Here is a 24,437-nt window from a genome sequence, read left to right on the forward strand (position 1 = left end):
GCACCAGGACACCTAAATTTCACGTGACCCACCTGATGATAGTATGTGCTTTCTGGCGGTTGGTCTGGAGCCAAACCCGCAACATGGCTGTGTGGGTGTCGGGTCCCTACACATATGGGAGGAGCTGAGCTTTGTTCCAAAGAGAAGTAACCAGGGTTCACAACCTGCTGGCTACCCCACTGTGTGTGGTGCACACACACACACACACACACACACACGAGCTGTGTGGCCTTCCTTGGTGGTGGGACCAGCCTTCTGTGCACACATGGATCACTGCCAAGGGGTAAATTCCCTTCGGGGAGTTTTTTCACAATGACTCTCTGGGGTGAGCCAAGTAAGACGATCCCTGGCTCACACAGAAAGAAACCAGAAATGCAAAGACTCTGTGTCTTACCAAGTGGCAGAGGCAGGAGCAGTAGAGCCAGGCCTTTGGGCTCCAGGTCCAGGGCTCTCACACTCACACCACAGAGTCCTCATGTCCTCATCCTCATAGAAACCCGAAAAGGCGCGTTCCTGCTGATGGTTTTACGAATGAGGATTCTAAGATGTGAGTGATTTTGCCAACAGTCACTGATTCGTGAGAGGCACAGTTTCCATTAGAACCCAGATCTGTTAGACTCCAGGGAGTCTCTGGACGAATGTCCTGGGCTACAATGGAAAGGTTGCTGTTTTGAGTCCACCCAGAAGGACCTCAGAAGAAAGGCCTGATTGAACCTTTAAAAAAAACATCAGTCACTGGACATCCCAGGGAGTACAGTTCTATTCGGACACACACGGAATCACCATGCGCTGAAACTGACTCCACAATGGCTTTGGGTTGGAGGTCAAAGGCCAAACCTTTGGCCTTTCTCACCTGCCACACCACGCTGCCTTCTGCCACCTGTCAGGGCCAGACCTGCTAACCCCCGAAAACAATTCCAACTCATGGTCCTGAACTCCAAGAGACAGAGCTTAAATCCTGGCCCCCACCCTCACCCCTTTACTCGCTGGCCCAGAACAGACATGCCCTGTGTTTGAAATGGTGGAGTCCCTGAGTGTCACAAACAGGTAAGCCCTGGACTAGAATTTGAGAGAGTGGCAAGTTCAAAATCACCCTGAGGCTGCTTGGAAGACAAGCCTGGAAATGTGCCTCTGAAAGGTCACACAGCCTCAGGCCCTCAGAACAGTTAGCAAGCCCACCAGGAGACAGTGCCCTGAGGCAGTGAGGCTGCACCTACCCAGAGGCGATCAGGACCCGGGACTGGGCGATGGCCAGCCGCTGCAGGTTGGTCCGATTCAAGGTCGCCAGGGCCACCCTTCCGGTTTTGCCATTGGCCCCTGGGGGGCTGGTGGGAGAGCCTGCAGTCGCCCCCACCGGCATGCTGGAGGCTTGTCGCCGGCTTGTCTGGGACGGGGCCGTTTTCAGGGGACCCCGGATGGTGCCTGTGCCATCTGGTGGCTTGGCCCCAGGGCCTGGCGGTGGGGGCAACTTCACTGCTCCCGATGGGGGCACGTTCTTGCGGGCTGCTGGAGCCTGCAGGGGCCCGATGCTTCCGTTGACCATGGCCGCTTTAACACTCATCACCAGGACGCATTGCGGACAGGAGCAAGCCGGGGCGGGTGGCGAGGCAGCGGAGCCTGGGCTGGCCGGCCAGGACTGGGCCTTGGGCAAGGTGCCCGTGACCATGGGGTAGATGAGATCGAGGCGCCGCCGGACACGGCGTTGGCGCTGGGTCTGCCGGTTGATCTGGCCCATGGTGTTGAAGTCAATGACGTAGCTAAAGCCGATGGAGGTGAGGTCGATCCAGGGGTGCTGCTTCTCGTAGGCGTGCTGGATGGTGATGCCCACCTCCATGTCGTAAGGCGTCCAGGAGCCATTGTCGTTCTCCCACTCCCACACCACGCCCTTTCCAGGGGCGGACGACGGGTCGTAGTAGTTGCGGCGAACTGGGCGGAGGGTCCCTGCCAGAATGAAACAGAGTGGAGGGTCAGAGACAGCATGCGGTGACACTTGCTTGTGTCCCATTAATAAGCAAACAGTAAAGAAGCCCAAAACCAAACACTGCCATTGAGTTAACTCAAAGTGACCCTACAGGACAGGGCAGTGCTGTCCCAGTGAGTTTCTGAGAGTATAATTCTTTCAGGGAGTAGAAAGCCCTGTCTTTCTGCCCTGAGGAGTGGATGATGGTTTTGATCTGCTGAGCTTGCAGTTAGCAGCTCAAAGTGCAACCACTGTGCCCTCAGGGCCCCACGGATATAGTCATTACAGAAAGAGGCAAGAGTTATTACAGGGGCTCCCTCGCAGTGGGAGCACACAGAAAACAACCAGCAGAATGGAAGTTAACAAAGTTTATAACCCTTGACTCTTTCTGCCCGACCCACCCCAAACCCAAATTCATAACCATCTCCCACCAGAGTGCATTTCATGGGTGTCAGCATCCAGACGCACATTGCCCAGTTCTGAGAGGGTGGGGGTGGCCCGGGCAGGCTCCCATGTCCACATGTCGGATTAAACTCCATCCATCAAAGTGCTGGGAAAAGACTCTCCTTTCCCGGGGCCTCTGACCCACCCCCTTCACCAGCCCAGAGGGAGACACCAAAGAGTGGGGACAGAATCCCATTCAAAGGGGGAAGAAAGTGAACAATGGCTATTCAGGCCTTTGCTGGGGTCGTAACCTGCTCCCCACCCCATCTCCAAGCCCCTTAATGACCCAAAACATCAACATTCAGAGGCTTGGAGGGGAAAGGCGAACAATTCCCTATTCAGCACCAGGTCCTCTGCAGGGGTGTAGGGGGCAGCCAAGGAGGGAAGGGGGAGGGGGAGGGGAGAGTTCCCTCCATTTCCTTCCTAAGTAGCTCCAGCGGCTGCACACTGAGAAACAAAGAGCAAGATGTGGGCTCCAACCATGTGATTTGGCAATTATACCTCAGTTTCCTTCTCTGCAACATCTGGCTCTCGCATCCCTACTGCACAGGATGAAGATGGGAAGTCAGCAAAAAGATGATTATAGGGCCCTGGTGGCATAGTGGATACACACTGGGTTGCAGTCCCATAAGTCAACAGTTCAAAACCAAAAGCTGCTCCAAGGGAGAAAGACTTGGCTTCTACTCCCGTAAACAGTTATGGTCTTGGAAACTTCTAGAACTCTATTCCATAGAGTCGTCATGTGGCAGAACCGATGCCATGGCAGTGAATTTGGTTCATTTGTTTTCTTCTGCCAAGCAGATGAGCCTTTTGAGAAATCCAAAACACCCAAACTCACTGACACTTGTGGATTCAGACTCATAGAAGCCCTATGTGGGGTTTTGGGGGAACAAACCATCTCATCTTCTCACTGTGGGCCAGCTGGTGGGCTTGAACCTCCACTTTCAGACTAGCAGTCCCAAACTTCTCTGACCAGACATTCCACCAGTTACTAGATCTCTTCTGCTGAAATGTTCTCCTTGGCCTTTTGTTTTCCCTATGAAAGGGCTCCTCACTTTCTGTGCCATTTGGCATCATTTCTTGAAACAAACAAAAAACAACCCTAAACCCAAACTCACTGCCGGGGAGCCAATTCCAACTCATCGCGGCCATAGAGCGCAGGGGAGAACTGCCCCGGTGGGTTTCTGAGGCAGTGACTGCAGAGGAAAAGAAAGCACAATCTCTTGAGGGTCGGCTGGTGGTTTTGAACTGCAGACCTTGTGGACAGCAGCCCAATGGGGGAGCCACTATGCCACCACAGGGCTCCTTCTGATATCTTGAAGGGCTCTCACTTGAGACCTCATCCCGGAAGGGCTCTCCAAATCCAGAGCTTGTTCAGCAGGAGGCTGAACTTGGGAAATCAGGGAGGCGGTTCTTGCTACTCTAGATCTAAGTAGCCCCTCGGAGCCAGAGTCTGTGCACTTCCCACCGGGTGTGTGAAGGGGCAGGGCACCATGGTTGGTTCTGTGTCCCAGTGTCCAGAACAGGGGCTCAGTGGTCATGACCCCAAACCTGGTTGCCATCAAGTTCATGCTTGCTCCTGGTGACACCAGGCGCTACAGAGCAAGCCTGCTCCACGGGGGTTTTCTTGGTTGTAATCTTCATGGAAGCAGATCGCCACGCCTTTTCATCTGATGAGGGGGGTTCAAACTGTCAACCTTCAGGTGCAAAATGTAGGTCATACACAAGAAAACCCTAGGGAGCCATTCTCCATCACACAGGGTTCGCGGGTCACCATAGGTCAGAAGTCACCCGATGGCAATTGTCAACAAGAGTCTTCTTTCTGGAAGCACATCACTCAGCCTTCTTTTGCTGATGACGCTGGCTGGGTGGGTTCGAGTCATCTGCCATAGTTTCATAGCCGGGCTGAGACCATTTGTGACACCCAAGTACCCTGCGGGTTCCATACCTATCATGGATGAGACTTCCAGCTGTCTGGCATTTATTGAATCATGTCACAGGCTGCTGGGAAGAAGGCAAAGAGGCCCAACTTCCTCCAGTCGCTCCAGGTTGGAACTGGAAGCCAGAAACCAAGCGTGCAAACTATCTGCATAGGAGACACACCCCATCCCACGCAGGGTGCCAACAAAATGCTGTGTGGGCAGGAAATGTGACCACATCCTCTTTCTGGTTAAATTCTTCCCCCGAGGTAAGGGCCAGAGTCCCAACTGCCACCACCAACCCCTGTGGCCCCATCACACTTCCTCCTCACACCCCAACACACTGCCCGTAGGTCTGCCTCACAGACGGCTTCAGTCTCTCACCCTCACCAAGCTGCTTCCGTTCTGGGCCTTGACACAAATTTGGTCCCTTTTGAGTCTCATCAGCCCCTCAGATTTCAGCTCACTCCTTAAAGGACGCCTTGCAGCCGAGGTCTCATTCTCCCACCCTCCTCTTAACGCTCACTGCTGTAGCAAAGTCAAGATCGGGATCCCTGGTGGCACAGTGGGTACGTGCTCAGCTGTTAACTGAAAGGTTAGCAGGTTGGACCCGCTCCGAAGGTCTCTGGGGGAAACCCTAGCACTCTACTTCCCTAAAGATTCCAGCCAGGAAAACTCTCTCACTCGCCACCACCGAGTTGATTTTGACTCACAGTGACTCAAGAGCCCAGGGTAGAACTGCCCCAGGGAGTGTCTGAGACTGTGGCATCTTACGGGAGTAGAAAATCCCTTCTTTCTCCTGCAGAGCAGCTGATGGTTTCAAACTGCCGAACTTGCAGTTAGCAGCCCAATTTGAAACCCCTACATGACCAAGGCTCCTAGAGAACTCTAGAGGAGGCAGGTGGACTCTGTCATGTGGGGTGGCCATGGGTCAAGAAGCAACTCGACAACACCTCACAGCAAATACATAGGATAGTGAATATGTGGCCCTTTAGCAACTCTCCAAGTTCACTGACATTCATGCTCTTCAAGTTCATCTCCCACCCTTAGCGGTCCTAGAATGCTTCCTATCTTCCATCACACCAGTTCATCTGCATTTGTGTGGCCAATTCATCATTTCTGTCGCCCTCATTAAACTTTTAGTCCCATGAGAATGCCATCGGGGTTTTTGCTAATTGCCCTCTTGCCAAGGTCATGGGGATCAATAAGTACCAGAGAAAGACATGAAGTAATGAAGGCTTGAAGAACATGGCAAGATAGGGATGGCAAATGGATTAGGATGAGATGAATCTCAGTAGGCAAAAAAATGGCAAAGAAGGACACTCCAGGTGGGAGCTGGGGGATAGTGCGGGAGAGCGTCAGCGACCTATGAATAAACGGGTCAGCTGTTTGTAAGCTTAGCATTGGGATGGGAACCTTTTTCTCTGCCAAGGGCCATTTGGATATGTATAACATTATTTGAGGGCCGTACTGGCCACACATTAACTTACCCCTAATGATACACTCGCGGCATGACAAATGGAGAAAAGATGGAAGTTGTCCAGGATGTCTTCTTGCTTGGACCGACACTAAGTGCTCATGGAAGAGGCAGCCCAGAGCTCTCACGACACCCTGATTGCATTGGGTAAACCCACCGCACAAGACCTCTTTGACGTGTTGAAAACAAGGTGTTTTATTTGAGGATTAATGTGCTCCTGACCCGAGTCATGGCATGTTCAATCTCCTCATATGCATGTGAAAGTCGGACATTGAATAAGGAAGATTTAAAAAAATGGATATATTTGAAATATGGTGCTGACGAAGAATACTGACCATACCATGAACAAATGTAAGATGTACAACCAGAGCGCTCCCTAGAGGCAAGGAGGGCAAGGCTTCATCTCACATACTTTGGGCATGTTGTCAGGAGAGACCATTCCCTGGAGAAGGGCATCATCCTTGGTAAAGTAGAGGGGCAGTGAAACCGGAAAGACCCTCAGCCAGATGGATTGACACAGCGGCTGCAACAATGGGCTCAGAAACGGGAACAATTGTGCGGGTGGCGTAGGAGCAGGCGGTGCTTCCGCCAGTTGCCATGAATCAGAAACCATTTGATGGCACTGAACGAGCAGCAATGGGATGGCTGGAACGGCTTCACCAAGGCTTCTCTTTGTGAAGCGTGCGATGTTAGCGGGGATGGGCGATTTCATGGGTCTTAAGCTGCCCAGGGGCCGGGTATTCCCCACCCCCGGCCTCAAGCAAGGATCTGTTGTTAGCAGCTTCAGCCCAGGATGAGAGGGGACACCATAAATGCAGTGCTGCCTGATCCTGATCCTGCTCCTCCATCCCCAGGAAGGATCCCTGAGCTGAGAGTTGTGATTGCAGGGTTCTCCTTGGTTGATTTGTGGAAGTAAATCATGAAACCTTGCTTCTCAGCCCATCTTACTCTGGGAGGCTTCAGTGAAACTTGTTCAGCAACATACACAGATCTGAGCATTCAGGGGCCCACAGGTGGCAGCTGCGAATGAGGTACATTGGGAACCAAACCTGGGTCTCCAGCATGGCAGGTGAGAATCCTGCCACTAAGCCACCATTGTGCAATGCCAGGCTGTAGTGAGTTTAATCTGGAGGCATTGAGGAGCCAGCAAAGTTGGTTAAGCAGAGAAGTAGCAAGAGCAGATGAGAAGTAACGAGGATGCTGGGAATGAGATTAAAAGGAGGTGACGGGCTGGAGAGACCCTTCTGAGAGGAAATGACATGGCTGAGACCTGACATGACTGCTCTCAAAGTAAAGGCCCAAGGATCACCTGCTTCAGAATCTCCTTGAAGTACAGATCACGCCCCTCTCCACCTACGGGTCAGCATTGCCAGGGATCAGACTTTGGAATCTGTGTGTGCGCAGCTGGGCTGTGTTTGCATCACGTACATGGGTGGCTGAGCTGCTGGCCCACATGGTCTCTGCATCCGCAGGCATAGTACACCCAATAAGATTCTGGACGGCAGAGTGAGTCGATGAATCCCAAGGCCTTCTCCACAGGGAACTGTAAAATGGTAGTACCATAACAAGACAGTTGAGTGTCAAAGGGGAGAGTGACTTTTAGAGGGAAAGTTCGAGAGTTCAGTTCAGCCTGTGAGGAAATGGGATCTGGCTCAGGAGGGGAGAAGAGACAGAAGAAAGATCTCAGAACCAATGTCAGGGTCAAGAGAGACGGCGAGATGGCATTATCTTGTTATTTTCAGAGGCCAACTTGTTTGGAATGAGTTAGGCATGGACATTTCCAGAATGAGGATGATGAACTAAATGATAGACGGAATCCCATCTTGTCTTAAGGCAAAGTCTCTAGCAATACAGGGAGAAAACATTTGTGGGAACAATGAAAAAGAATATTGGTTTCTTCTAGCAGTTCAATTAGTCCCCGGGAATTGGGAAGCAGTGCCTTGGAGGCACATCCTGAGGTCTCTGGGGGAAAGTTCATCCACATTGGTTCAAGGAAACCCCAGGCGCCTCCCTCCCTTCCACAAGAATATTCCATGAGGGCAAAGGCCTGATGATTGTTAATCCTATAGCCTTTGGATTCTATAGGCTACAGGATCGTTAATCCTACAGCGTGTGTGACTTGAGCAGATAGATGATCCGTAGCTGGTTCACAGAACGAAGGAGCCGAGCACGGGGCACCTGATTTTGAAGCTCTGTCTTTCACCAGCAGTAAATCTTATGCACCACTTAATCTCTTTCGACTTGTTTCCTTTTTCTTCAAAACCATTTTATTGGGAGCTCATAAAGATATCATATCATTCCATAGGTCAATCATATCAAGCAGTAGTGTACAGTTGCTACCATAATCAGTTTCTAAGCATTCTCTTCCTTCTTGAACTCCTTGATATGAGCTCCCCATTACCCCTTTCCCCCACTACCAACCCCCATCCCCAGAGAACCCTTATTCTACTGGCTATCTCTATAAGTTCATCAATCCTGGGGTTTCATTTACTGATAATCAGAGAAACGTATAACAAAAATGTGAGGGCTACCCAGAATGACAAAATATCTGAGATAAACCCCAATATGAAAAACAAAAAAAAGCCACAGAAAATGTTGCAAACCAGATCAAGCCTACCATCAGAGGGAGGGGCTGCTTCTTCTATAAAGTGGGAATGATCACTGGTTTTCCATAAAGCTGCTTGAACATTCAACATTACAACGTGTACAATATGCATCTTCAATATTATTATCCTCTTGATACCTGGTCTCTCACTCTTGTGCTCACATGGGGTGGGGATGGGTATTGTAGGGGGTTATGGTCCAGGACTCATCAGACTCACTTTCTATCTGACCCTTCTCGCTGCATTCAAGGCCTATTGTTGTTGTTGGCTGCCATTAAGTTGATTCTGACCCATGGTGAGCCCCTAGGGACCGGGTAGAACTGTTCCATAGGGTTTGCAAGGTTCTTCTGGAAAGAGATTGCCAGGGTGCCTTTGAGTAGATTTGAACCATCAAAGTATAGACTCGTGGTCAAGTGCTTAACCATTTGCACCACCCAGGAACTCTATGAAGGGGGTAAGACTTGCACAGAAACTCCGAGGTGAGCAGAACCCGGCCCTTACACCATGCCGAGTCTTATAATCAGTATCACCACCAGTGCAGGGCCCAGACCCCTTCACCTGTTGGTCCACACAAGAGAAGGAAAGAGCAGGGAGGAACCTGAGGCCCTCTTCACTCCAAGGAGGAAAAAGAACCCAAACAGCTAAGGGACTGCCTCAAGGTCAGAGTAGGCTACTGAGTTCAGAACAAGACTTAGCTCCAACTTCCAGCTCGGGCTCTGATGGTGGCGGGGATCAGGTGTATTGGACAACACAGGGGACAGTGACACTGAAGATGAAGGTTGGTGCAGAGGACCACTGACCAAGGCTTTAGGAAGCGTCCCAAGACCATGTCCTACCTATCTCCTGTCCCTGGCCCATCCTTTCCCTTCTTCCAGAGTCTCCAGAGTCTTCCCAACAGCCTAGTGGAGACCTGCATAGAATGCAAATGAACCCAGTCCCCAAGGAGGCCAGGGGAAAGACAGGCCCCAGGGCCGACCCAGGCTGGAGGACAGTGTCTGCAGGCAGCAGCCCAGCCATCTCCCTGGAGATGAACTGGATGAGGTCAGGAGCCTAGGAGAGTGGAGAACTGGGCAAGCGAGCAGGCAACTTCTAAGGAGACAAAGCTCCCATGTCAGGAAGTTCTCCACATAGCAAGGCAACAAAAAGGGAGAGGAATGGCCTCTGGGCAGGGGACTTCCAGCTCTCCTTTGTTTACTGGACATTTTTGGTTCCCAGCTTTAAATTGTGACTTGGGGTCCGTGGGTAATTTAATTAAGCATTGCCAGCGCTTGGCTGAGGTTGCCTGGGAGCTGGTGGCTTCAAGTTCCTCCCCTGTCACGGCCTCATCAATGAGCTCTACTGAAAGGAGCTGTGTGTATGTGTGTGTTGGTGGAAAAGGGAGCGGGAGCTTACAATTCATGGGGGAAATAGGCCTATTCTCACTTGATTAGCTTCCCCAGCAGACCCAGCATTCCTGGGAAGGCAGCCCAGGGCCTTCAGAGGCCTGCACAGGACCTGGCACAGGGGATGGGGGTGGGGGGCACTGTGGAATGGATGGTAAGTATATGCTAAATGAAAGGCAGTCAGAATGAGGGGGTGAAGTCCAACACCACCCTAAGAAAGCTACAAATGCACCCAGGGTCTCCCCCAAAGAGATGAGAATGTAACAAAACACCCCAGAACTGTTTTCCTGCCTCTATTCTAAAATCTGCGGAGTCCCACCCAACATGGAGGACATTGCTGACTGACTTGGGGGCCACAGTCAGGCAGCCTGCTTCACAGGTATGCGTGACTAGGCTTGGGGAAAAGTAGCTTCTGTCCTTCGGCCCAAATGTTCTCTAGAACTTCCCTTGTACTCAAAGGGTCGTCCTGCATGCTATAGTCCTTACTAGGTATCATGACCCTGGGTTCAAAAAGTTACTGTCAAGTTCATCCCGAGCCCGGCCTCCCCATGTATGTCAGAACTATTTTTCCAGAGTTTTTGAAGGCCGGTGTTTGGGAAATCACCAGGCTTTGCTCCTGGGGCACCTTGGAGTGGACTGGAACCTTCAACCATAAGCGTAGCAGCTGAGAACTGTTTGTACCACTCCCTGACCCTTCTGGGTACCCCACGGCAAACCCAAATTAAACTTCAACCTTCCCAAACAGGGGCGAGAGACTGGGGCCTTTATGTCAGCAGGGTGGTTCTTCATATGCTGCAGAGCTTGAGTCTGAAATAGAAAAGCTAACACCTGCTGGTCTATTTTGAGCAGGCCTGGAATTCCCTGTCAGGTGTTTGCACTGCTCATCACAATGGTCCCACCTCCTCGCCTCAGCTTCCTTGCTCACACACACAGGCACAGCACATGTGTTCTGGCTCATTCTTACACACACACACACACACACACACACACACACACACACACACACAGTCTGACCGCCTCCACCCTCACCTCCAACCTCTATCCAAATTGCACAATGACATTCCCTCCCTCTGCCACACTTAATCCTCTTTCTCAATCTCTCCACATTCTTCCTTCCTCCCTCCCCCCTCAGCCCCACCCCCTCTCTCCCCCACCAAGGTTTAAGCCCCTCCAGATGCTAACACTTGGGGAAGCCTTTTCCCTGAAAGCCTTTACTCCAGCCGCCCAGTGTCTGAACAAGGTCCTTGGCAGAGAGGTTGCTGGGAGTGATGACTAAAGGATTGAGACCAAGGGTGAAAAAATGTCCCTTTCCCATGACAATCCCAATTAGCACACAGGATGTGGGGGCTGCGGGAGAGGTTGAGAGTCTCAAACAGCTGTTCTCTGACCCTCTCAGAGACTCCCCCAACCCCCTCATGGCCTGTACTCACCCCCCCCCCCGCCCCCCATCACACCTGCTTCTCCAGGCTCCTGGTGATACTCTGCCTCTGCTGGAAGCCCAGACAGAATTCTAGAAGCCTCCCCCACCCTTACTCACTGAAGAGATTCCTGGGGTGTCTGGGCCACATGTCCTAAATTGTCAATGAAAGCTGCCTGCACTGGACCAAGCAAACTAAGTAATGCTGCTGTGTCGTGCTCCCCCCTCCAGTGGCCCCCGCCCTGCCAGGCTCCCTTCCACCCCGTGATGTGGAAAGGTCGGTCAGCTGAGAGGCAGGGCTGCGGTGGCCACCGTGGGTACCCTGGTTCTCATAAAAAGAAAGGTAGCCTAGCAGCAGATTTCTTGGCGGACGGTTTGTTTTCCCTCGGAGGCCACGGTTTCAAGAGGCAGTCCCAGCCCTGCGGACAGTTTCTCCTAAGGAATCCGCCTCCTGCTCCGGGGACAAAGGGAGCGGCTTCCCCGGCTGGCATTCCCCAGCCCCCTCCCTCCTCTTTCTCTCTCCATCTGCTCCGGCCTGTTGCTTCAGCGCTCCGAGCGCTCCGGCAGCCGCACTGATGCCAGAGCATCCAGGATATTCCACCCCTGGAATCCCGGGAACGCCACCTCTCCTCCTGGGGAGGCCCGGGCGCTTCCCCTGCTCCTCTACAGCGAGAGCCTCCAGGGGTTCCCCAATTTTGTCTCCCCCACAAACGAAACGGAGGGGCAGAGGCAGTGCAGTGCAGGGACTTATTGAACAGGCCTGAGATAGTAAGGGGTCAGCTCTGCGAGCGGGACGTGCGCCTTTGAGAGGGCTGGGCGGCCCCCAAAGGTCTCCGCCACCGTAGAGCTCCGAGCCGGCAAGCGCCGCAAAGGGGGCGTGGAAGGAGCTTCTTAGAGGGACTAGAATGAGCATTGCTACTATGAGCTAAGGCGTTTATTTAGGGGAGGGAGCGGTCTAAGAGGATCCCGGGGAGCAATGCAGCCTACCACTCCCTCTTGGAAACCCCACTGCAGCGGGGTGCCGCCCAGGTGGCCCGCCAGCCGCTGAGGCTGGAAATGTGGGCCCTGGAGGGGAGTGGGCGCAGAGGGGCCGGGGCCACAGCTCACCCGTGTCCTGGCGGAACTGGTTCATGGACTGCAGGTCGATGATGTAGGGCGCCAGACGGCTGTCCACCTGGCCCAGCACCACGCTGCCCCCGACGCGGGGGCCGGCGCGCACCACCGCCTCGATGTGGTGGCTCACGGCCGGGCTGTAGGGCCGCCAGCGGCCGTGCTCGTTCAGCCATTCCCAGACCACCACGGCCGAGGCCAGGAGCATGGCGAGCCCGGGGCTGCGGCGGCGGTGGCAGCGCGGCGCTGCCCGCCTCCCGGGCCCGGCGCGCCCGCCCTCCTCCGCCTCCTCCGGCGCCGCCGCCCGCGGGCCTCGACCGCGCCCCCCGCCGCGGGCAGCCTCAGCTCCGGCCCATGGGCGGCGCCGCTGTAGCCGCCGCGCATCCACCAGGGCCCGGCAGCCGCCGCCCGGGTCCGCCGCTTTCGCTGCCGCCGCTGCTCCGAGGGGTCGCGGCGCTTCATGCAAATGCCCGGCTCCCGGACCCCGGAGCCTGCGGTGCAAATCCCCCTGCGGGCTCGGGCGCGGGCGTGCGGGCCGAGCCCTCGCACCAGTTGCGCCTCGGGCTCTGCAGACGCCGGGGTGGGCTCGGCCGCACGGCCGCGCTTGGAGTGGCACGCTCCGTCCCCTCCCCTCGTCCCCTCCCACCCCACCCCTGCGCTACTCCCAAGGCCGCCGCCGCCGGGGCAAGAGCTCCCCCTCCCTGCGGCTCCGCTCAGCAGCCTCCGGGCCGCCGCGGCTCTCCGGGGCGGGGCGCGGCGGCCGACCGGCTCGAGCTCGGGGATCCCCGGTCCCCTGCTGCGGCGGAGCCACCTGCCGTGCCGGGGGCTCCAGGAGCTAGCGCGCTGCCAGCCGCCGGGCTGCGCTTTCACAGCCTTGGCCGGAAATGGGATTTTCCTGCTGTCACGCGGCAGCGCGCGTTTTTACAGGTCCCTCCCCGAAATGGGATTGGCTTTCTGTGCTTCATTCTTTAACGCAGCTGCACGACCGGAGTCTGCAGCGCCAGCTCCGAGACCCGCAAGGTCCCTCCCGGGATGAGTGTGCAAGCTCCCCAGCCCCCTCGCCGCCGCTGCTCTTACTTGGTGCTCGCCTGCACCTTCCGCTGTCTGTCAAGGATTCCCAAGCCACGCCCAAAGGCTCATCTGGAGGGTGCCCTCGAGGTCATCTGCCCTCTGCTGGCCCAGAACAAGCGCGTGCGGAAGAATGGCCACGCTCTAGTTATTAATCAATGCTCAACCTCTTCTGATGAGACTCAGTACAAAGGAGCGCTGCAATATGGGAACAGCAGACTATCGTCTATGAGCATGGAGAGACGAAATAAGGCTCCCTGGTAGCGCAGTGGGTTATCGCATGCCAGGGATCGCAGGGTAGAATTTTGCAAGATCCCTGACAGTATCCATTGGAAAGACTTTTTTTTTTTTTAATCAACAAAAGAAACGGTGACTTTGCATCTGGACCTCGCAGGATGGCATGCCCAGGAATCAAATCCCGACCAGCTGTGGAAAGAGAACCTCAATATTACCAGTGAGATCAAGGCCAGGTGTCTACTGTGGAACAGGTCAATTGCCCATATGCTAGTGCAAGTTGAAAGCTGAAGAAAATGAAAGCAAATCCATGATATGAAAGTACCACTTGGAGTGTATCTCGCCTGAATGTAGACACCATCTCAAGCACAGATTTGGCACACTCAACACTAATGACCAAAGACCAGGTAAGTTTGGGGATGATGTCAAGACCAATTCGAATGTCAGAAGAGACTGAAACTTACTTGTGAGTGTAGAGAACCTTATAAGACATAAAGAAATGATAAGGTAAAAGAGTCAACAGAATGCCCCAAGGGCAGTTCAAGAAGACAAAAATAACATAATGCCATGAAATGTGCAAAGATCTGAAGTTAGAAAGCCCAAAGGGAAGAGTACACCCAATCTTTCTCAAGCTAAAAGAACAGAGGAACAAAGTGCAAGTCTCAAGTTGCGATACTGAAGGATTCCATGGGCAAAATACAGAATGACAAAGCATCAAACGAAGATGGAAAGAACACACAGAGTCACTGTACCAAAACGAATTGGTGGATATTCAACTATTTCAGACGGTGCGCTATCATCAAGAACTGATGATATTGAAGGGGAAAGTCCAAGCTTCACCGAGGGCACTGATGACAACCAAGGCTCCAGGAATCGACAAAATACCAACTGAGGTGTTCCAACAACTGAGCAAGTCGCCAGACAAGCTGGGTTATACGAAGAAAAACGAAGCATCAGGATCAGAGGTAGCTTAATTAACAACCTGTGATAAGCAGATGCCACAACCTTGCTTGCTGAAAGTGGGGAGGACTCGAAGCACTTGCTGATGAAGATCAAGGATCGCAGCCTTTGGTATGGATGACACCTCAATGTAAAGAGCCCCCAAGTCCTCACAACTGGACCAATAGGTGGTGTCGTGATTGGAGGAGTAAACACTGAAGTTATCAAGGATTTAGTATTGCTGGGATCCACAATCAAGGCTCATGGAAGCAGCAGTCGAGAGCTTGGATGATGCATGACATTGGGTAAGCCTGCTGCACAAGGTTTGTTTAGAATATTTTAAATAAGGATGCTACTTTGGAGACTAAGGTGAAAGTTGGACATTGAATAAGGAAGATCATGGAAGAATTGATGCATTTGAATTGTGGTGCGACTGAAGAATATTGGACGTACCAAGGACTGCTAAAAGAACAAACACACCTGGATTGGACGACGTCAACCAGAATGCTTCTTAGAGTTAAGGATGCAGGACTGTCTGACTCACTATGGCCACATTTTAAGGTGAACTGTTTATGATCTCCTTTTCTGCTTGTGATAGACAGTACACTCACTCAATCAATGATCACATACCAAGTAGCTGTGTTCATTTTGACACCACATCTGTCATGTAGGCTGAAATGGGATGTATCGCTTGGCTAACCTTGTGGTGTGCAATTGGCATTAAACAGGACTTATTCGGCTTCTTAAGGAGCTATGATGGTTCATGAAATGCATAGATGACAAGGACCATCACTCTTGTGTCTTTTAGATTCTCATGGGTGGCAATATTCCCCCACCTCCCCAACCTGAGGTGCATATTGTTTCTGAATGGTTGTTCTGACTTTCAAAAAGCCAAACTCACTATCAAGTTTAAAACGAGGTACCCCCCCCCAAAAAAAAAACACTGGAATTGAACTGGGCAGTCCAGAGCTTTCATAGTACACAGTTTTTCCTGCTAGGAAAGCATCAAGCAACTTGCTCTGAGTTGGTACACCCAGTGGCATCGCCTGGGAAGCTTCTCTCTAGTTACAGTGAATTTTTTTTTCTTTCGTAAAAAGCAGTTTTGCTTGAACCTTGGTTTTGTTTGTGTTTGTGATGACTTATTTAAGAGAACAGCATGAGGCTGTGGAATTTTGTTTCCTGCCCAGGAAAAATGCCACAGAAACGATTGTGATGTTAAACACATCTTACAAGGAGGGTACTAAGGGGGAAACTCAAGTATATGAGGAATTTTCTCATTCCAAAAAAAAAAAAAAAAGTCTATTGATGACAAAGCTCATTCTGGACGTCTGTCAACTTCCTGAGTGGACGAAATTGCATTTGGAGTTTGTTCCACCAGGTCATACTGTTAATCAAACTTTTTATTTAGAGGTTCTGAAAATATTGCCTAACAGTGTGTGATAAAAAATGGTCTGATTTGTGGCAGAGGGGAGACTGGTTTTGCCACCACGACAATGCACCTGCTCCCTTAGACATCTCAGTGCACCAATTTTGGGCAAAAACCAGCATGCCTCTCTTGCCCCACAGCCCTTACTCACCTGACCTCACTCCATACGACTTCTTTTTGTTTCCACGAATGAAGACAGACATGAAAGAACAGTGATTTGACAATGTAAAAGAGGTCAAGAAAAAAAAAAAAAAACAAGGGAGGTGCTGTCAGTCATCCAAACAGATGAGTTTGAAAAAGTGTTTCCAAGTATGGAATCACAGATTTGCAAATGTATGATGTGTAATGCAGAGTACTTTGAAGGTGATAAGGTTGCTTTGTAAACAACAAAAAAGTTAAATACATAGCTTTGAAAAAAATCAATTTTGTGTGTGTGGGGGGGAGGACCCCTCTTATTCTGACTCTTATCAACTTTACCAGACAGTGGAGAACTGTCCCTGTGAGGCTCCAAGACTGATTGGTGGTTTCAACTGCTGACCTTGCAGTTAGAAACCAAATGAGTAGCCCACGATTCTATCAGGGCTCCTCTGTCTTGACATGGAGGACATTAATTACATATTAAGAAAACAGTTAGTGCTATAGTTACATAAGTTTATATCAGCTTGAAGGTATATAGCAGTGTAGGGGTGGAGTCTAGCCTGTCCATTGTGGAAGTGGCCTTTTCACTAGGAGGGCACTGGGAACACACCCCTCCTCTCTGCCTTCACCTTCCTGCTGCCAGACCCTGGTTTCTGGGTGCTGTCAGAGCCCCGACGTTGTGTCCACTGCCATTGGATCCACAGGACTTTGCACCCATGGCCAGTGATAGTCCTGCATTCTGTATTATTGCATGGGACTTTGTGAGTCTAAAGAGGAGACTTATGGATTAGTATTAGACTTGTGAACTTGAGTTGGCCTTGGCTGGAATGTTTTCCTGCATACAATTAACTACTTCTTGATATCAATCTTTTTCTTAACCATATATGAGTATCACTGGATTTCTTTTTCTAGCGAACCCATCCTAACACAGCATGGGATCAACTCCAACCACAGAAACCCAGGATGTGCCAGGTAGAACTGTGCCCGTAGGGGTTTCAGTCACTGATTTTTCAGTAGGTAGCCGCACCTTTCTTGTGAGGCACCTCTAGGAAGACTCCACCTGCCACCCTGTCAGTGAGAAGTTGAGGGCTTCATTTCTGGTGCCACCCAACAATTCCAACTATATACTAAGAATTGGAGAAAACAATGAATACCAAGTGAAGGGATCCAGTGGACCAACGATGAGTTAGACATTGACCATGACACCCATTGTTAGCTGAGGTCCATGTGCTTCTACTCAAATAGAGTGCATTTGATGATACTTTGTGCCTTTGGGTATCGGTGTAGATTTATGAACTGAGGCCACAAATCCCTTTCGTCTTCCCTTTGCCCCAGGATCAGTGGCCTGAGTAAGTGATGCGAGGACTCTTACGGGAAAGACTGGGGGAACTGGGATGCCGTGATGTGGCAGGGTGATCTCTTCAGTGATGTAGCTTCCTCCTTATTCAGTTAAGTCTGGGTCCCAAAATTCGCTCAGGTCCAAAAACTAGACAACGGACCATGGCTTTTAACTGGGACAACTACCCTGAGCCTCCTACTGATTCCTTCCCAAGCTATATACCATGTTGGTAGCGTGTCTGTTTTGTCTGTGTGCACACTGTATTCTGATAACCATCTCCATGTAGGCCAGCCTCCCTAGGATACCACTCTGACCAGGCTACTCATTATGACAATTGCATCCACCTGTTCTGAAGCCTAAACACCTCTGCCTGGCTCCCTTTCCTTTCCTTTCATTCCCTTGTCATGAATTAGCTCAGTTCAGCAATGGCCTGTGCCACCGTGGACCCCGGATTTATGAAGAAGCCACCAGGTTTAGTGATGCTTGTGAGTGGTAAATTGATCCTTCCCGTGGAAGAATCCGTGTCTGGAGTGCAGGCACGGGGCCATGGCTAAGAGGCAGAGAAGCTAGAAGTCCTGGCAAACTCATAGTGCTGGAAATTGATGTTCAAATCTGGAACGGAAGTCAAAACTGGAACTCACCAAAAAGAAGGAAGGTGCAGAAAAATGAGCTCTTTGTACAGTTCTTCCCTGAACTTGCACAAGGCCAAGAACCTGTTGATAAATCAATGCAGAGTGGAGTGAAATTTTCTGTAGACTTCAAGTGCAGAGAAAATAAGCATTGGAGATTGCTTATCAGAAAATAAGCAGTGGAGATAAGGAAGGTGAGATAGTTTATTGTGCCAGCCTGGCCAATAAACATATGTGGGATTAATTGAAGGGCGGAGAGATAAATGGCTCAGTGAGCCTCACCTTTCTTGTCTCTTGCTCTTTGATCATCGGACCAGTGTGTGGCTGTCTTGCTTGTTCTGTTTCTCAATTTGCAAACTACACTACCAGTGGGACACCTAACCTGTGAACTGTGTTGCTGTAATTTGAGGTCCCTTTAAGACTTGCCTCGCCAGAGAATTAGAATGTACATCTCTGGAGCTGGGGACTGACAGTTGCTGACCTGCCTTGCTGTTTGCTGCCTGCGCTGGGATAGCCTAGCTCTCTCTACAGAGGACTACCTGGCAGCCCTCAAGACTTGAAGGACTGCCAGTGTCTCACAACTCTCACGGGAGTGCGTTGCACTGAGTCATTTATACTGCTTTATAATTTAACTGTTCATTTCTTGCATTATCTATCTATCTATATAATTTAACAGTTCATTCCTTGTGTTTATCTATCTATCTATCTATCTATCTATCTATCTATCTATCTATCTATCTATCTATCTATCTATCTATCAGCAATCTGTTTTATCTCTCTAGAGAACCCTGCCTAACACAGAAGGTGATACTAGTCAACATTCCAAATCTTAAGTTGGGAACCATGCCCCCTACCCTCACCCCAGGGGACTACACTCTGTGTGAGGAGCCCACCAGAGTTAGGCAGATCAAATATTCTGCAACTCAATCTCAAATCAGGTTAATCTCTGGCTGAATTGAGATGGTCTGATTGCTCGCTCACTGACGATCAGAGGATACAGCAAACATGCCTGGAAAAAAATAACGAAATCCAAGTGATAAAGTGGAGGATAAAGTTTCCTGCAGGAAGGTAGCAGCCACCTTCTCCTATAAAATCCAGGCGATGTCAGAGCCAGGCTGAGGGAGCTCTTCGGTTACAATTTCCATTGATTAGCAAAGCTTTCGGCTTTTCCTTCGTTCATCCAATGTGTCTGAGTCGAGCCATCCCCAAATGAGTTTAATCACAGATTCGTTGTAATTGTTGCTTTTCCCACTGTGCGCCATCAAGTGGATTCTGGGACACAGTGACTCTATATGACAATGCAGGACAGTTACATAGGATTTCCCAGGCTGTTGACTTGATGATAATGGCTTTAGTTTGGTTTGGGAATTTTTATAGGAGTGATCACCACTACTGCATAGCCCCTGGCAGGTTTTGAACCTCTGGCCTTTCCATTAGCAGCTGCGTGTTTAACCCACTGTGCATCCACAGGCCTGCCTTGTTTTAAACCCAAACCAAACCGATTGCCATTGATTCTAACTCATAGCGACCCTAGAATCGTGCCATAGGAAGGTAGCCTTGGTGATGGAGTAATTAAGCACTCAGCTACTAAGTGAAAGATCAGTGGTTTGAACCCACCAGATACTACATGGAAAAAAGGACGTGGGAGTCTGCTTCCATGAAGATGATAGCTTGGAAACCATGTGGGACAGTTCTGATCTGTCCTCTAGACATGTTGCTATGGGTCTAAACAATTCAATGGCACTGGGTTTGTTTTATGTTTTACAACAAGGAAATGAGAGCTCCAGATCTAACCGTTTTTCTTCTAAAGAAACTGAGGCTAGGATAGACAAGAAAGACTATGGGGAATGGGAATGTGTTAGCCTAGATTGACCAGGAAAACAAATCCAGAGATCTTCATATGTGTGTAAGAGAGAGCTTCATATCAAAGAGCAATTGAATATTGAGAAAACATAGCAGCCCAGTCCAGATCAAGTCCATAAACCTGATATGTCCAATACTAGGCCCAAAAATTCCTCTTCAAACTCACCAGCACATGCAATGATGCCGAATGCAGAAAGAGCACAGGCCGGTGGGTGAAAAATTTTATGGATCCAATGCCGATGGAACCATCTCAGGGCTGGCACGGGTCTCCACATGGCTCCTCCAGTTCTCTGAGTGTGGCTCCTCAAGAGGAAGGTGAAACAGAGAGAGTGTAGGTGTACATCCGCCTCCAGAAAGAAAGAGAGGAAGTTCCCAGAATCCTCATGAGGCCATAAGGAGGTATCATCCGGCTGTGAACTGACTCCACCCCTACACTTACTTATCAAGTTGATGTGAAATTATATAACACCACAGGGAGGGAGAGCGGCTGCATGTATTTCTTTTCACTTTTGAGTGGCTCAGCCCGGTGGTGGTTCTGGCTCAACCAAACAAAGGTTGAATGTTCTTAGTTCATTCAAAGCTATGTCCACTAGCAAGGTTCACTCTCTCAGTTTCTCTGGCAATTTGGGCTTCTTGCCTCTGGTTGGCACAATTACTATCGATGTGGATTATGATGTTTCATGTCCACATGTTCTTCCTCCATCCTCAAGGAAGCCAGGGTTGTGATCGCTCAGAGCAGCTGCAGTAAAACTAGGCTTGGAGACACTGAGTGGATACAATGATCAATGTGCTCAACTGTTAACCAAAATGTGGAAGGTTTGGGTCCAACCAGAGGGGCCTTTGAAGTAAAGCCTTGTGCTCCACCACCAAAAAAGTAGCCACTGAATACCCTGGGCAACCTAGATCTATTCTGACACATGTGAGGCTAACATGAGTTCGGGTCCCTTCATGGGATGTGATTCTTTCTTCCACACTGGGTTTCAGCTATCTCTATTTGCACCCCCTTGAAATAGAAACACGCCCTGCTTTCCAGTTTGATCTTGAAACTACAAATCCTAGGTCTCCCAGCCATCACAGAGCAAAGAAGGCCCAGTTCGCTTCTTGCTCACTGTCTGAAGGCTTAAAGGAGGAAACCAAGAAATATCTTCCTCCACCTCCCAAGCACAGGAGAGGCTGTGGGGTGGACGAAGCAGGCTCTGGCTTAGTAAGAAGGATGTGAGGTGTAACTAATGGAGTTGCTCATTTTGAAATGGGGGGCTCAGTCAACCTTCACAATAACTAATAGACCCGCTTCTCCTATGCCCTTTGGTCCACAGTTCCAGCTTCTCCAGGCCAGACTTTGTTCAATCTTCACATCTCCTGGCACTTTGCTGCCCAACCCCATTTCCCCAGAAAGCCTGAAAATCAAATTGGATTTTGAGCTCTTAGAGATCTGGAATGAGCTCCCCCATTTAGGACGGGCTTACACTTTAGGTGCTTTATTTTATCATCTGAAAGATTGACAAGTACAATATTTGCATTCTAGAGTTCCTACACAGACTCCTGGTGCCACAATGAATGATTAAAGCGCTCAGCTGCTAACCAAAGGACTTGTGGTTTGAACCTACTAGTCACTCTTTTGGCAAAAGATGTGGCCATATCCTTCCATCTCCTTGGAAACCCCACGGGACAGTTGCATGCTTTTCTTATAGGGTCGCCGTTGGTGAATGGGTTGTAATGCTGCTGCAAGGAGCCCTGGTGGCACAATGGTTCATCTCTTGGCTGCTAACTCAAAGGTTAGTGGTTCAAACCCACCTAGAAATTCTTGGAGCAAAGACCTGTCATATTGCTATTTGTAAAGATTACAGCCTTCACAGCCCAATGGAGCAGTTCTATTCTGTCACATGGGGTTACCTGATGGCGTGTAACATCAGCCTCATCACCTGGCAATAGCAGTTAACTATACAGTTACTGCAAGTTCAAATAACCCACTCACGGCCATCAATCAATTCCCACTCGTTGGGACCTTACACAAGGTTCCCAAAGCTTTAAACAAATCTTTGCAGGAGCAGATAGCCTCATCTTTCTGCCTAGAAGCTGATGGTGGGTTTGAACCACCAACTTTGCAGTTAGAAGTCCAACATTTCCCTGGCAGCATCACCAGGACACCATAAAATTAAACGTTAAACACTGAACAAATTAGCTATGATGATCATCATAATTGGACTCAAATGTACTAATGGTCATGAAGACTGCATAGGATCAACCAATATTTTGTTCTGTTGTACATTTACAGATACACATTCCAGTATGCTGTGGACATGTTTCCTAAACTCCCAAGCTTTGATTTCTCATCTTCCCTAATACTTTTTTTAAAAACTTATTTTTTATGGGTTAAGTCCTTGGATAGTACAAGTGGTTGAGCACGCCAAACAGAGGGAAGTTCAAGGATCTTCATAAGAAACGTCTATCGGGTGGGATAAACAAGCTGGAGGAGAAAACAGTGGGACCGGCAGTTGCAGTGGGGTGGGGGAGACATGGGAGAGGAGGAGGTGGGGGAAAGGAAGTGGGTGTTAACAAACCCAGGGAGAAGGGAACAAGTGATCTAAAATTGATAGTGAGGAGGGTGTAGGAGGCCTGGTAGGGCTTGATTAAGGGAAATGTAACTGAGAGGAAGAGGAATAACTGAAACCCAAATGAAGACTCAACATGATAGTGGGATAAGAGGAAAGTTAAAGGAAATAGAGGAGAGAACTGGGAGGCAAAGGGTATGTAAATATATTTATGTATGACAATGGGGAAGTAGAGCTATGCTTAAAGGTTTAGTATTAACATAGCAGAAGGACATTGGGCTTCTACTCAAGTACTCCCTCAATGCAAGAACAATTTGTTCTATTAAACTGGCATTCAATGATGCGCACCTTCCCGACACAATCGCTGGAGACAAAGCAGGTGCATAAGAAATTTGGTGAAGAAAGCTGATGGTGCCCGACTATCAGGAGATATAATGTCCGAGGTCTTAAAGGTTGGAAAATAAACAAGTGGTCATCTAGCTGAAGAGCAACAAAGCCCATGTGAAAGAAGCACACCAGCCTGAGTGATCACAAGGTGCCGATAGGATCAGGTATCAGGTATCAAAGAACCAAAAATTATATCATTATGAATGAGGGGGAGTGCAGAGTGGAGACTCAAAGCCCATCTATAGATAACTGGACATCCCCTTACAGAAGGGTCTCAGGGAAGAGACAAGCCAGTCAGGGTGCAGTACAGCAACGATGAAACATATAGCTTTCTTCTAGTTCTTTAATGCATCCTCCCCCCCAACTATCATGATCCCAATTCTACCTTACAAATCTGGCTAGACCAGAGGATGTACACTGGTACAAATAAGAACTAGAAACACAGGGAATCCAGGACAGATAAACTCCTCAGGACCAATAATGAGAATAGGGATACCAGGAAGGTAAGAGGAAGGTGTGGGACAAACGGGGATCCGATCACAAGGAACTACATATAACCCCCTCCCTGAGGGATGAACAACAGAAAAATGAGTGAAGGGAGACATCGAACAGTGTAACACATGACAAAATAATAATAATTTCTAAATTATCAAGGGTTTGAGAGGGAGGGAGGGTGGGGGCAGAAGGGGAAAAATACTGAGCTGATACCAAAGGCTCAAGTAGAAACAAAATGATTTGAGAATGATGATGGCAACAAATGTTCTTGAGACAATGGGTGGATGTACGGACTGTGATAAGAGTTGTATGAGCCCCCAGTAAAGTGACTTAAAAAAAAAAAAGTCTATCAATCGCGGTCATTGAAATTCCCATGGAACCTAGTTCTACTTTGACACATGGGGTCACCATGACTTGGAATCAACATGATGGTGATCACTTTGGGGTTTTGTTTTACAAAAGAGAGAACACATGATGGTAGGGATTCGGGGAAGAAGATTCAGACTGCAGAGCATGAGTATATTCCCTGGAGTTGGAACTGTCTGTATCCTGTGACAAGGTGATGGAATCCAGTAGTGGTTATACAAGCATATGTAAAAACTCATAGGTCTGGACATACCCCCAAAGCATATTTTTCTGTGTGTAAATTAAATGAAAGGCCTATAGAACAAATGGATACAACACTGGTAGAGTTGATCAGAGATCAGACCTTCTAAAGAGCAACTGGCCTCTGGTTCGCTTCAAGAATTCTCATCCCATTTTTTCCCCTTTACTTCCTTCCATACCATCGCAAGAAATAAAAAAAATGTACTAAATGTTCTTCTTCAGACTTGAAGTAAAATAAAATTAAAAGCAAAATTAAAACAATTAATTAAACCACAAATTGAAGAGTTTGAAGGACATAGAGGATATGGGAGTGAGTACCTGATTCAATCCTTCCAGGAAGAAATACTTTTATCCTCCATGTTGACTCTCCAGGGTTCATACTCTGGATTTCACTAGCTATGTAACCGTGGTATGGTTCCTTAACTGCTATGGGCCTCAGTGTTCTCATC

General features: G+C 49.6%; 1 protein-coding gene across 1 annotated transcript in view; it reads right to left on the minus strand.

Moving 5' to 3' along the window:
- DTX4 (deltex E3 ubiquitin ligase 4) overlaps positions 1 to 12,936 on the minus strand; it is a 41,096-nt gene extending 28,160 nt beyond the window's left edge. Inside the window, exons 1-2 of the mRNA XM_075545665.1 lie at positions 12,310 to 12,936; positions 1,218 to 1,941 (exon numbers count right to left, since the gene is read on the minus strand). Coding sequence (XP_075401780.1) covers positions 1,218 to 1,941; positions 12,310 to 12,520 — 935 coding nt within the window. The 5' untranslated portion in view covers positions 12,521 to 12,936. The remainder of the gene's footprint in view (positions 1 to 1,217; positions 1,942 to 12,309) is intronic.
- Positions 12,937 to 24,437: the final 11,501 nt, after the last annotated feature.

The sequence above is a fragment of the Tenrec ecaudatus genome, chromosome 4 (genome assembly GCF_050624435.1).
Source record: "Tenrec ecaudatus isolate mTenEca1 chromosome 4, mTenEca1.hap1, whole genome shotgun sequence".
NCBI lineage: Eukaryota > Metazoa > Chordata > Mammalia > Afrosoricida > Tenrecidae > Tenrec > Tenrec ecaudatus.